Below are 12,327 nucleotides of genomic sequence, written 5' to 3' on the forward strand. Positions count from 1 at the left end.
CATGTTAATTAACTCTCACATAGGTGGGGCCAGCTGGCATTTTTTCCAACCCAGTTCTGGGGGACCTTGAAGCCTGAAAACCATTTCAGGGGTTCTTCCATGGTCACAAGGTTGCAAAAGACTGTCCTGGAGCAACGGACAGTTTTGTTGAAATGGACTCTGACATTACATTCCTGGGGAATTCCTTCTCCTCCCCAAACCCCTCCCTCATCATCAGAATATATATTTAGGACTAGAAGATTAGGTGATTCTGAGAGCAAGTTATGGGGTTGCTCCTAGAGCAGATATAGAATTTCATAATATCTAAGCGGTCTGCCAACCTCCTCCTGTCCAAGCTGCAAGTTCACAAAGAAAGAAGGGAATGCCATTGTTTATATGCCAGAAAAGCACTTAAAGCACTGTTTGAACAAACCTGATATACTTTTACTTTTGCTGGGGTTGCCAAGAACAGATTGGTTGTGCAGTAAGGTGGATCATAGCATATTATAGAAGCTTATAAGACTAAAGCAGTTTTTGTGCTAGATGGTATCAAAGTTCCTTCTACCCCTAAAAACAGTGGGAAGTCAAAGGCATTCAACACAAAATTTTTATTAGTAGTCTCTAAAGACTGCAGTTGTAATAGGTGGCCTTGTCTTAAGTGTTTAACTAGTAATGTGATAATATTTGATCTTACATTGCACCTGAATTTTGAATTAAAATGGGAAAAAACAATACTCTTCACATTAATTTATGCTGCATATTTTTTTGTTCAAACCTGCATTTGTATAGGTTTCATTTTTTCAACATATTATTAGATTTGTAGGAAAGCAAAGGTTCTTTCCCTGAGCTCAGAGTTTTACTTGTAAGGCTTTCAGAAGAGCAAATATAGGCCCACACCCTTCAAGAGAGGGATCTATTGCTGCCTGTAGTGCTTATGTAAACTGAAGGCTTTTTTTGTTCTTACAAACTGGGGGGAAATGCTTAAATCTCCATTTCCCTTACTGTCAGGTTGGCAGACAGATTCAAGAAGATAGGCAGGCAGCGATACTGTATGTCTGTGCAGTTGCAAAGAGAGTTGCCAGGCAGGGTCTGACAACCGGTGAGCACACTTACCAGGGGCAAGCTGGCATTGCTAGCAATGCATTGATATCACTCCCTGTGCACCTGGAATGATGTCAGGACATTCCTTGGCAACACACTGGCAACACTTCTGGAGGCACAGGAAGTGACATCAGTGTGTCAGGATGTGCTAACTTCCTCCTCACCACCATTCGCTCCCAACCAGCCAGCTGAGTGGCGGTCGGGAAGGGTCTGATGGCACAAGGAGATACCCATCCCCAGACCGAGGCACAAATAACTTTCCCTAGGAGCTTAAAAGGACTCCGGGGAATGGTAGAGGACTGGAAGATCTGGAGGATCATAATCCATGGGGTCGCGATGGGTTGGACACGACTTTGCACCTAACAACAACAACAAAGGAGCCATTTTGGCTTGAGGGAAAAATGGTGGAGGGCAGAAGAGGAAGTGTCCCTTCTCTCCCCACACCACGGCCCCACACTGAATTAGGCTTCTTTAAAAAGCAGTATCTCTGCTCACTCAGTATCTCAGGCCTCACTTGTTTAAAAAAAGTAATGTGGTTTGTCTCAGTTCAGGGTTTTGCCTGAGTTTGAACTTGCTTAGGTTGAGAAGCCAGGCCAGATTTGGGAACTTTGCTTTACTAGTCAAAAGCCTTGTGCAGGTTGCCCTTTCTGAAGAAGAGAAACTAAAGAACTATGGTGGAGGTATGAGGCAGTAAATAGTGGCAAGAATATCATGAAAATTTGTATGGCAATCCGATCAAACTTCATACTTGCCAAATCCCAATATGATCCTGATAGTAGTTCTTGGATCTCTTGGTGGCCTTGACCATAGTATCCTACTGAGCTGCCTCAGTGGACTACAGTGGTTCAAGTTCTGTCTAGGAGGTCAATCTCAGAAGATGATTTGGGGAATTCCTCCTATGCCCATTGGCCTGTGTGGCCCCACAGGCTTCAGTCTTATCCCCCGTGTTGTTCAACATCCATAAGAAGCCACTGCTAGAGGTCATCAGGAGATTTGGGGTGTGGTGTCACAAATATGCAGATGATAACCAGCTCTACTTTTATTTTGTCCTAATTCCAAGTAGTCTGTTCATGTTTTGAACTAGTGATTGGAGTCAGGGTTGGATGAGGGTGATCAAGCTGAATAATGGGTTGGATGAGGGCGATCAAGCTGAAGCTGGATCCTGACAAGGCATTGGTTCTTTGGGTTAGTGGAGACGCAGACCAGGGACTTGAGAGGGGAAGGGCCATAGCTCAGTGGCAGAACATCTGCTTTCTACTCAGGAGGTCCCAGGGTTAATTTCTGGCAGCTCCCACTTAAAAGCACCAGGTGCTTGTGAAAGATACATCTAAGTCCTTGGAGAACCATTGCCAGTCTTTATAGACAGTACTGACCTCGAGGGACCAATGGTCTGATTCAGTATAAGATATCTCCTGTCTTTGATGGGCTTATTCTCCCCCTTGAAAAACTAGGTGCGTACTTAGGACTGTTATTTGACGCAACAGTCGCTTTAGTAAACCAGATTGCTGCAGTGGTTCAGTGTGTTTTTGGCCAGCTTTGGCTGATGTGTTAACTGTGCCTATTCCTGATTCACTGAGGTCTAGTCACAGTGATCTAGCCTGGATTATTGCAATATGTTCTATTTTGGGCTACCCTTGGAGAATGTTTGGAAGCTGCAGCTTGTTCAGGGCCAACTATCAGAACATGTGACCACAATATTATAGCTATTGCATGATCTGCTCCTGAGCCCAAGGTGTCAGTTTTGTGCTTTAAAGCCCTACATGGCTCAGGACCAGGGTAGCTTAATGACTGTCTTCTGTTCTTGTTAGATGTTTTAAAGCAGATAACTATCAGTATCTATTATCAAGGACATTGGCAGCCTTAAAGCTGCAAGAGGCCCCCACAGGTAAGGATCATGACCCTGCAGTATCTAATTACAATGGTAAACAAAAGGGAATAAGACCTGGTGTACCTGAGAGGCTTTATCCATTCTCCGAGTTCTTTGAGAAGCAATTGAAATTAGAGTGGGCAAAATCTGTGGTCAATATACAGTATCCCGAATTTATTTAAAAAGTTATCTGCCTTACCGGTCTTCGTTAATGAGATTTATACCTATTCTCCCGGTTGATGCTCCAGTCACAGCGCTGCAGTCCTCTGGACTATTATCAGAAGACAACCAATACTCCATCAGGGATAGCCAGGACAAGAGAGATGACTTTACTCTGAGGAAGGTTCGCAAAGCCACAGCTATGGTAATTAGGGCATCAGCAACAGCTTCCAGAGCGGCCATAATATGGACCAGGAAGGTTCTTCAACTCCTCCCAGACAACAGTCCTCGACTTCATGAAGGGGCAGACTCCATCTCCACAGTGGATGCAACCCTTAATTCTCTGATCTTTTCTACAGGGATCATGGTTTCAGCAGCTGGAGCCAGAAGAATACTGTGGCTGTGCACCTGGCAAGCTGGCTAGACAGTGTTACCAACAGGTACACAATAGAGTTTATCATAGCACCAATAGAATGATTTCTCATCTCCCCCGTTCACAAGAACCCAGTCAGATGGCTCAGAACAAACAAGGCGATCCAACATCTTCTAAGCAACCAGGCCATTGATTTCATTGAAGAATGGAGTGTGGACATTTCTGAATTTTCTTTATGGTCTCAAAAAAGAATGAGATCTGGAAGGCAACACTGGACCTGAAATGCCTCAACAAATTTGTGAGACTGAGGCATTTCAAAATGGAGACTTTTTGTTTGATTGCCAAGCCCCTCTAGACCTAATAGAGGCTTACCTCCACATTCCAGTCTTCCTGGGATACAGGAGATTTCTATATTTCTGTGTCAGAGAACATCATCTGCAATTCAGTACTCTCCCATTATCGACAAGTTTGAGAGTCTTCTCCAAAGTGTTGATGAATCCAGTTGTCAAGCTGAGGAAACAGGGCAGCCACATCCACCCTTTTCTTGATGACTTATTGATCAGATCCAGCTCCCAAATCAAATTGCATGAGGACACAGAGACTTCCATCAGATGCCTGTAAGTACATGGATTAATACTGAATCCTTAAAAGAGTTCCCTAAAACCGCTGTCATCATAGACATCACATCCAATGCCAATTTTTGATGGACAACAAGGCAAGAAAGATAAAAGAGATGTCCATGTTAATCATCAGAAGCAGATCATCATTATTGATGACAGTGACCAAATTAATGGGTATGTTGATATCCATCATAGATGTAGTTCAGTAGGGAAGGTTTCATACAAGACATCTACAGCAAATGCTGAATCCTTTTCAACTCTACATTATGAGAAAGAAGATCTCTCCATTTAAGTTCCATTCAGTTAATACCAGCCTCATTTAGTGGACAAAGATACCCAACCTCTTACAGGGCAAGAAATACTGAACGCTAGAGGTGAACCAGATATTTAAAGACACCAGCCTGTTGGGATGAAAAACCACCTTGAGTGAGATTGGTGGTACAGGCATGGTGAACAAAGGCAGAAGCACAATTAACCGTTAACTTCCAGGAATTTAAGACTATTTACCTTGTTCTCCTCCACTTTAGTCTGCAAGTAATGCTTCCCATGTCCTTATAAGCATAGACAACATGTTTGCCAAGACATATCTCAACAGACAAAGGGGGTCCAGATCTTTGTGCTCCACAAGGAGGTGACCAAGATATTAACATGGGCAAAGACAAACCTGGCTTCAATAAAGTCAGAACACATAAAGGGAACCATAGGCATCTAAGCCAACTGGCTCAACAGACAGACCATTCAGGAAAAAGAATGATCTCTCAAGAAGGATCTGCTCTGTCTCATATTGAGTCACTTAGATTCACCATTGATGGATCTCTTTGCATCACCAGTAAGCTACTAGTTCTTCAGTAGTACCACTCAACTAGGTTCTTCCATCCCAAGGCCAAAGCAATTGATAATCAACATCGCACTGGCTGAAAGGCCTACTGTTTGCCTTACCCCCAATACCCACCATAAACTGATCAGGAAGATTATGGAGCAGAAGGCAAAAATGAAATGTTGACCCTCCCCTGAGACTTTCTGTTTCATTGGACATGCTTCATCCATGTCCAGTTTGACACCCTCATCCAGAGTGGTTGCATTTGACAGCCTGGAAATGTAAAAGAACAGCTTTCTTCAACTAGGTCATGGGATGGCTGACTCCGACAACAGAGGTAAGAAGGGGGGGTGGGGTGGATTTGTTCCTGTCTCCCTGAAAAGACTAAGATGTCCTCCTTTCTTCAGAGGAGAAGGACACTTCAAGGTAAGTATCCAATAGTGTATTTTTAAAGTTGCATTTATGTCCATTTATTCTTTTGCATATGGACTGATCTGTTTGTCTGATGAAGAGAGTGGAAGACTATTGCTGACACTTGATATATTATATATAACACGGGAAGATGAACAAATAAGTGAACCTGAGATGGTATTGCTGTTATTGTTAGGTCTAGTTGTTGTGTACCCAATAAACGGTTACAGGATTGGATCCAGTGATTTGCTTGTTTCTTCCCATCCCCCTTCACTCCCTCCTGATTTGGGGAAAGTTGATTCCTGGGGTCATGGTACCTACATATGGGTCAGTGAGGAGGCTGAGGAGCCCATTAAGCAGTCTGTTTGGAATTCATGCAAATAAGGAAAGAATAAGATACAGTCCAACTTTTAATGAATTTTAACCATATCAGTGTCTGGTCACTTTATTTTAGATGTGTGGGAACAAGTCATTTTAAGATGCTTTTCATTTCTATCCTATTATTGTTACAATTTCCATACACTTCAGGTTTGTGAGAAAATGTTGCTCCCAATTGCACTTTTCCTTTCCTTGGGTCCTAATTTTATTTAAGGGTCGTGGCAGTCATTCCTCTGACTCCAGCTAAAGTCACTGACTGCAAGGTCAATTTAAATGAACCAATTTCGTATTGCTGAATATTTTGGGACATGGCTGCATTTCAGATTTTCTTGATGGGATAAAACTAATTTGGGGGTTGGGAGGGGGGAAAGCAAAGGAAGAGAGTATCATAAAGGTGATCTCATGTAACCTTTGTATTATATAAATCATGGACAGGTGTAGGTTTGAACTTGTACCTTTGTGTGTCAAGCACAGTTGCTTAGTTTCTTGGCCTGTTGCTTCATGACACTGCTGATGTTCCTGAACATCTCCTTTGTTAGGATTCCCCACACACCCCAAAGCTACAGAAACATCCCTTCTATTTCCCTACCTCTCTGCAGGACAGGGAGGGGAGAGAGAATCCCTTGTTTGTTTGTAAACTGTAATTCCCTCAAAGGATATAGAATTCTTATCAGGGCTGGTAAACCATTACTCACAAAAATAGGCTAACAGTGTTTATTAAATCTCTTGAGAACCTTGTGCTCTGCAGAATTCATTCTCAGATTTTTAAAGAACATTGTCTAAGTTTCAGCAATGTGGATACTGGCAAACATGCAAAGTCCCAAAGCATTTCAGTAAGCAATATCCGGGGGGGGGGGGGGGGGTTCTTTTTGTCTGTATAGTTTTTAGACTGCATTGTGATCTTCTTTGATAAAACATGCCTTGTAGGAGAAACAGACTTTTTGCAGGCACTGAAGAGGTGAGGCAGCACCATGTGAAATTCAGCAAAGGGATTAAGATCTGGCACTGTATATTGTTCCGCTCCAGGCTCTTAGGCATAGCCTCATGAGACGAGAACAGACTTTCATCCCGTATAGCTGTCTGCTGTTGGTTTGTTTGGGTTGCTTGGTATGTTGGATTTTTTCCCTCCCGCATTCCATATTGTAATGTAGTTTTTGTTGCAAGTTGATGTGACCTCGATGAGCATGCTGTGGATTTTACGCTGAAAAGGTATGTCTCATCCTTTGTGAAAGAACAAACAAAGATGTAATTTTAATGTCTTCCTGACAGAGCTCTTATTTGGCCAGCAGAATTGTGAAAGTATGTTATCTAGAGACATTTTGCAGCTCTAAGCATAGCATTCTTACTGAAACATGCTTTGAGTCTGGTACAGTCTTATGCATGCTTACCTAAGAGTAAGTCTCATTGAATATAGTAAGATTTTCTTCTGAAAATACATGCACAGAACTGGACTGAAAGCTGGGGCTTATTATTGAATGTAAAAATTATAAATTGTGTTTCTTCAAAGTTTTGTTTTATACCTGATTATTAAAATATATATACGGAATGCTTTTGAGGGGTTGTTACTGACTTCCAAATCCATCTTGTTGCTTAAATTGTAAACGTTTTCACAGCAATTTTTTCAACTTGGAAGATGTTTGCTATAAGTTACTACTTACCATTTTGACTCTGTAATCATAGTACAATCAAGGTCACCCCCCCCTCCTCCCAGAGTACATTTAAAAAGGCAAGGTCTATATTGCTAACATTAAAAAACCAACAGATAATCCACTCATCAAAATGCAATATTAAGCAGGCTAATGCTCTGTGTGGCACTGAACGTTATACAATTTGGGATCTCGTCCATCATTTGTAGTGAAATATTTCTATAAATCAAGATGAGAATGCTTTTAAAAGTGTTTATATTCTGACTTTTATGTGCTTCATGTAAAACTAATTCTAGAAATCATAATAATGATTTTTGTAGGGACGCTAGTGAAATTCATTTTAAAATTATGCCATAAACTAGCTGTATTTTACAAAATGTACCTTATTTAAGGCATTCCAGCAACCAAAATAGCTTGGTTCTCATTAATCAAACTGCCTAGTATCTTAAACGATATTTTGACAGTCTTTATAATACTGAGCATCTATGACAATTTGACTTATTTAGACTTAGATTTGTTTAATGTACTTTCTGCAGTGCATCAGTTCTGAATGACTGTGCTAAATATGCTTACTTCAGATTCATTAGACTATTTAACATTGCATATGTAACAGCAGATTTCCAATTGCTTCAGCATTGTCTCTTATTAAAAAGCATATAGATAATTGCATATCAAAGTGAGTTTCATAGGGACCGCTTAAATTTTTTGGCAGTGTAAATATTCTTCACTGCTATATTACCATAGACAGATATATCTGAGAACTTGTATTATTATAATGGATTATTAAGCACTTGATCTGCTTTAAAGTTGAACATATAAATGAAGCAAAGGTAAAATTAAAGATTGATGGCATAGGCTCTTTGCTACGTTACTACTGCACTACTAACACCTTTAAGGAGATGATAAAAAGGAGGAAAGAAACTCATAGAAGTTGATCAAGGGATTAAAGTCTGGATCTGATATGCAGGATTTCCCAAATGTCTTAATTAGTGGGTTGTTTCTGAATTTTTTATGGTTTTTGCTGGAGCAGGTTGACTAAATATAGAGAATTCCATTCTCTATATTAAAGTTTGGGGATTGTGGATCTCAGCCTTCCCTACCATAGGGAATCTTAAGCCCCTTCCTATGAAGAGGGAAATGCAGAGATTTACCATAGGGTGTGACTGTGAGGCCCAAAGTTAGTAAGTGAAGGGTCAAGAGAAATAATGGGGACATGCCGGTACCTAGTGCTAAGTATCCAACTCTCCCACCTTCTCTTTAAAGGTTACCGTTGTACTTGGGAACATTTGTCCCAGATGCCCTGTCATCTTAAAGGTCTAGCTTTGTCTGAGGTGGTCTAGACTGGATTGCTTCAGACTATAGAAGGGACTCATATAATTGAATTATATTAAAAAGCGCTTATTTTTATAGATGCAAGGAATTATTTTTGAGAGGAACATTCAGTTGTTTGAGCCCTGAGCAAAACTATGAAGTAGCCTAGCCCAGGGGTAGTCAACCTGTGGTCCTCCAGATGTTCACGGACTATAATTCCCATGAGCCTTTGCCAGCGAATGCTGGCAGGGGCTCATGGGAATTGTAGTCCATGGACATCTGGAGGACCATAGGTTGACTACCCCTGACCTAGCCCACTTATGGGCTCAGTGCTTCAGAACTAAGATTCAGTATTAGATTACTTGCAGGCTAAGGTGGCAAGATGCATATAGGTGAAGCTGGGCAAATTGTTGAAAAAATTCAAAACTCAGCTTTTGCTTTGACAATATGTAGAGATCAACCAGAGATGCCTGAAGTATTGGGCTTTCTCAGTACTTTCTAGATTGAGATGAAGAAAGTAAAACTATTGCCTTGCATGAAAAATATTTTTTTTTTGGCTTTTTAAAAAATTGTCTAACTCCAGGGTTTATCCGAATATAGGAATATCTTATTTTGACTATGTGTCTTCGTATTGACTGACTGCTTTGATTGGCAGCAGCTCTCCTGGGTTTCAGGCATAGAAAGACTTTTCCCAATCCCTATTACCTGAGATGATTTGAACTGGAGTAGTCATAGCTGGAAGCTGGGGGCTTTTGCATGGTCTACCACAGAGCTATGGCTCATGGGACCACTCGTATCTTTGAAGGGACAGAGCTCTTCTCTCCACAGATCTAGGTTCTCAGATTCCAGACAGACAAGCTGGTGTGAAATCTGTAATTTGATACGACCCAATGTTTTTTAAAGCAGCAGTTGCAGTCACATGAGACCCTGATTTGGATCAGGCTATGGTGCAACTGCACAATTTTGCTAATTGAAACCACAACCCATTTCATGTTTTTGGTAGGTCTTTCAAAGGCAACTGATGGGCAATGATGGTATGCTAGCCTCTTTTATTTTCAGGGTTAGTGGCCATTGGGGGTAGGATGGGGAAGGATTGATTTCAATTAGTAAAACCATGTAGGGGTAAAACGTTAAACACCTCTCCCCATGTTGCAGCCCCATTCTAAACTGGGATGCCATATGATTTCCCTTAAAATTGCTGAGAAAATCTCATCTAATATATTTGGTCAGTAAGTAGATCTAAGTAGTGACCAAGGCAAAAGGTAGACCATTCCAGTGATGCAAAGGGAGTGTTTGATCAAAGACCGTTTCGGGTGTCAGCAGACATCCAGGGGATGAACACACCTATAATTTCTCATCCAAGAATCATTGGCTATGATGGAGGTGGTGGACTGCAGTAGGCCCATTCTTCAACTAGTGCCATCTTACCAAAATCCTTTTCATAGTACTGCTTGTCAGTTCTTTGTAGTTCTGAACTCCACCATCCAAGCATCCTTGCCATCTTTTATTGCTCACCCTTTAAATACTGACTGATGTCTAATTTGTTGAAGTAGGACAGCCTGATGTTGAGGCATTTGGTTAGTACCTCTTTGTTCTGCTAAAGGCATGCATTTTTGAACCAATAAAGATATTTAAGTAATTTATGTGAAACCTGGTAGGGATGCTACATTGTGGACCCCTGGGAGAAGGGAATACGCCTCCCCTTCTACTTATTATCTTTGAAAGCACAGATATACTTGAAGGTAGCCAATCACTTTTGATTGAGAAATTTCTTCTAAAAAAGGCTGTTGAACCATCTGTTTTTCCAGTCTCTCGTGGAAGTTCAGCTAGATTACTTCATGTTTGGGAGGGAGTTGTCATAGTAGTGGTGCATACCATGGTTAATATCTTTACACTTTCAATAAATGCAGTATAAAGGAGCACAAGGGTCTATGAATTTTTGCAAGCAAGTTGTAATATATACAGAATTTCAGTTGAAACTAACACACACAAAGCAAAATAAATCTCACGGATGCTTCAACTGCAGTTCCCGGCTGTGTAATAGTCTCCAGAGGATGCAAGAAGTTAATATAAAGTATTTTTGTTCTCCTGATCCTGAGCCAAATGTTTTACATTCAGGGAGCGATGCCTCATATGACATTGAACTCCAGTGGGAAAAGGCAGAAAAGCCTTATTCTAGAATCTAGACCTTTAATAAAGCCAGTAAGCTTCAGTATGGTTTGTTAGGGGTTTAAGTATATTTTATTTGGTGAGTAAGACGAAAGATCTCAAACATTTGTGCTGATTTGAAAGATCTCAAAAATCTGTGCTAACTTTTTGTTTTAACATGAGAGGCCACAATCAAGCACAACTGAGCATGCTTAATACGTCCCTTTGATTTTAATGTTGCTTAAGTACAGTTGGTTTGGGCTTGACCATAGGTTGGTTATTATGTATAAGTAACAATAACAATAAGCTGTTGGGGACATTAACAGTGTTATCCTAAGCATTCATTGAAGTCAAAGGGTTTAGAAGAATATAATCCTATTTAGGGATGGCACCATCAGTCATACTTTTCCCCCTCAATGACAATACACTTGTTACTCATTCTGTCAGTTAATATATCTTTATGCTGGCCAGTTGGAGGTGAATGGATTAGAAGATAAAGGTTTACCAGCTTGACGTAAGTTCTAAAATAAGTTTCAGAGGGTATCTTTGTTGGTCTACAGTAGAACATCGCACCTTGACGACCAAAAAGATTTGGGGGATTTAAGCATTTGAGAAATAAAATGTCTAATGAAGGAAACTTTGACTCCCCTAAGCTTAAACACTGAAAGTCTAATTGGTCTCCGAAATACTACTGGACTCAAATCTAGCTGTTTTAGGTTAACCAGCTTTTCATTCAAGGGAAAGCAAAATCTCATTTATGATCCAGGAAACACGGACATGTTAAGGTAAAGCTGCCACTCTACTAACAGTATAGATGGCATATAAACAGTATCGCCAAGCAGCTACACATTCTCTTATTCAATATGCATTTAGTTCTGAATGTATGACCAGTGCTTTACTTGCATAGGAAGAGAGTTGGGAATAAAAGAGGGAGGGAAGATGTAACTGCATATAGCCTATATGGTAAGTGAACATGAAATGATAGATTGCATGAAGTCACTTTGAGAACAGGTGAACTCAGTTCTATTTTATTGATTGGGGCGGCTAAAGCGGCCGATTAGCTTGCGGCCTGGCAAGCTTCTTGTTTCGGGAGGGGAGGGAAGAGAAGCTTGCCGAGCCGCAAGCTAATCGGCCGCTTTAGCGGCTGATTTGCCGGCGGCCCAGAGGGGCCGGGAGGGGGAGCCGTGGCCGCCGACATGGCGGCGACGCAAACGCGCATGTGCGGACTGCCGCGCACGCGTGTTTGCTCCCCTGCCGGGCACAAACGCGCGAGCGCAGCAGTCCGCACATGCGTGTTTGTGCTGGGGCTGCCGTGCGTGCACGGGCCCCCGGGCCGCCCTCTCCCCCCACTCCGGAACAGCGGTCCGCAGCGGCCGAAAGCTTGCGGACCGCTGTTTTAGAGACTGGCGAAATATATAATGAATCAGGGGAAGTTTCCATTTCCTTTCCCATATGGATGGGATAACATTCTTCCCCAAAACTTAACCTGTAACTAAACCTTTCTGATTTTTGAAATC

At 41.5% G+C, this 12,327-nt stretch overlaps 1 protein-coding gene across 8 annotated transcripts in view; it reads left to right on the plus strand.

Moving 5' to 3' along the window:
* PLCE1 (phospholipase C epsilon 1) overlaps nucleotides 1-12,327 on the plus strand; it is a 160,546-nt gene that overhangs the window by 48,614 nt on the left and 99,605 nt on the right. Inside the window, exon 1 of one of the 8 annotated variants that reach the window (XM_077350300.1) lies at nucleotides 6,735-6,812. The exons of 6 other annotated variants lie outside the window; for them this stretch is intronic. In XM_077350300.1, the coding sequence (XP_077206415.1) occupies nucleotides 6,750-6,812 (63 nt within the window). In that variant the 5' untranslated portion in view covers nucleotides 6,735-6,749. Of the gene's footprint in view, nucleotides 1-6,734; nucleotides 6,915-12,327 lie in introns of those variants that run through there. One more of the 8 variants, XM_077350301.1, reaches the window with a different exon arrangement.

The sequence above is a fragment of the Paroedura picta genome, chromosome 8 (genome assembly GCF_049243985.1).
Source record: "Paroedura picta isolate Pp20150507F chromosome 8, Ppicta_v3.0, whole genome shotgun sequence".
Classification (NCBI taxonomy): Eukaryota; Metazoa; Chordata; class Lepidosauria; order Squamata; family Gekkonidae; genus Paroedura; species Paroedura picta.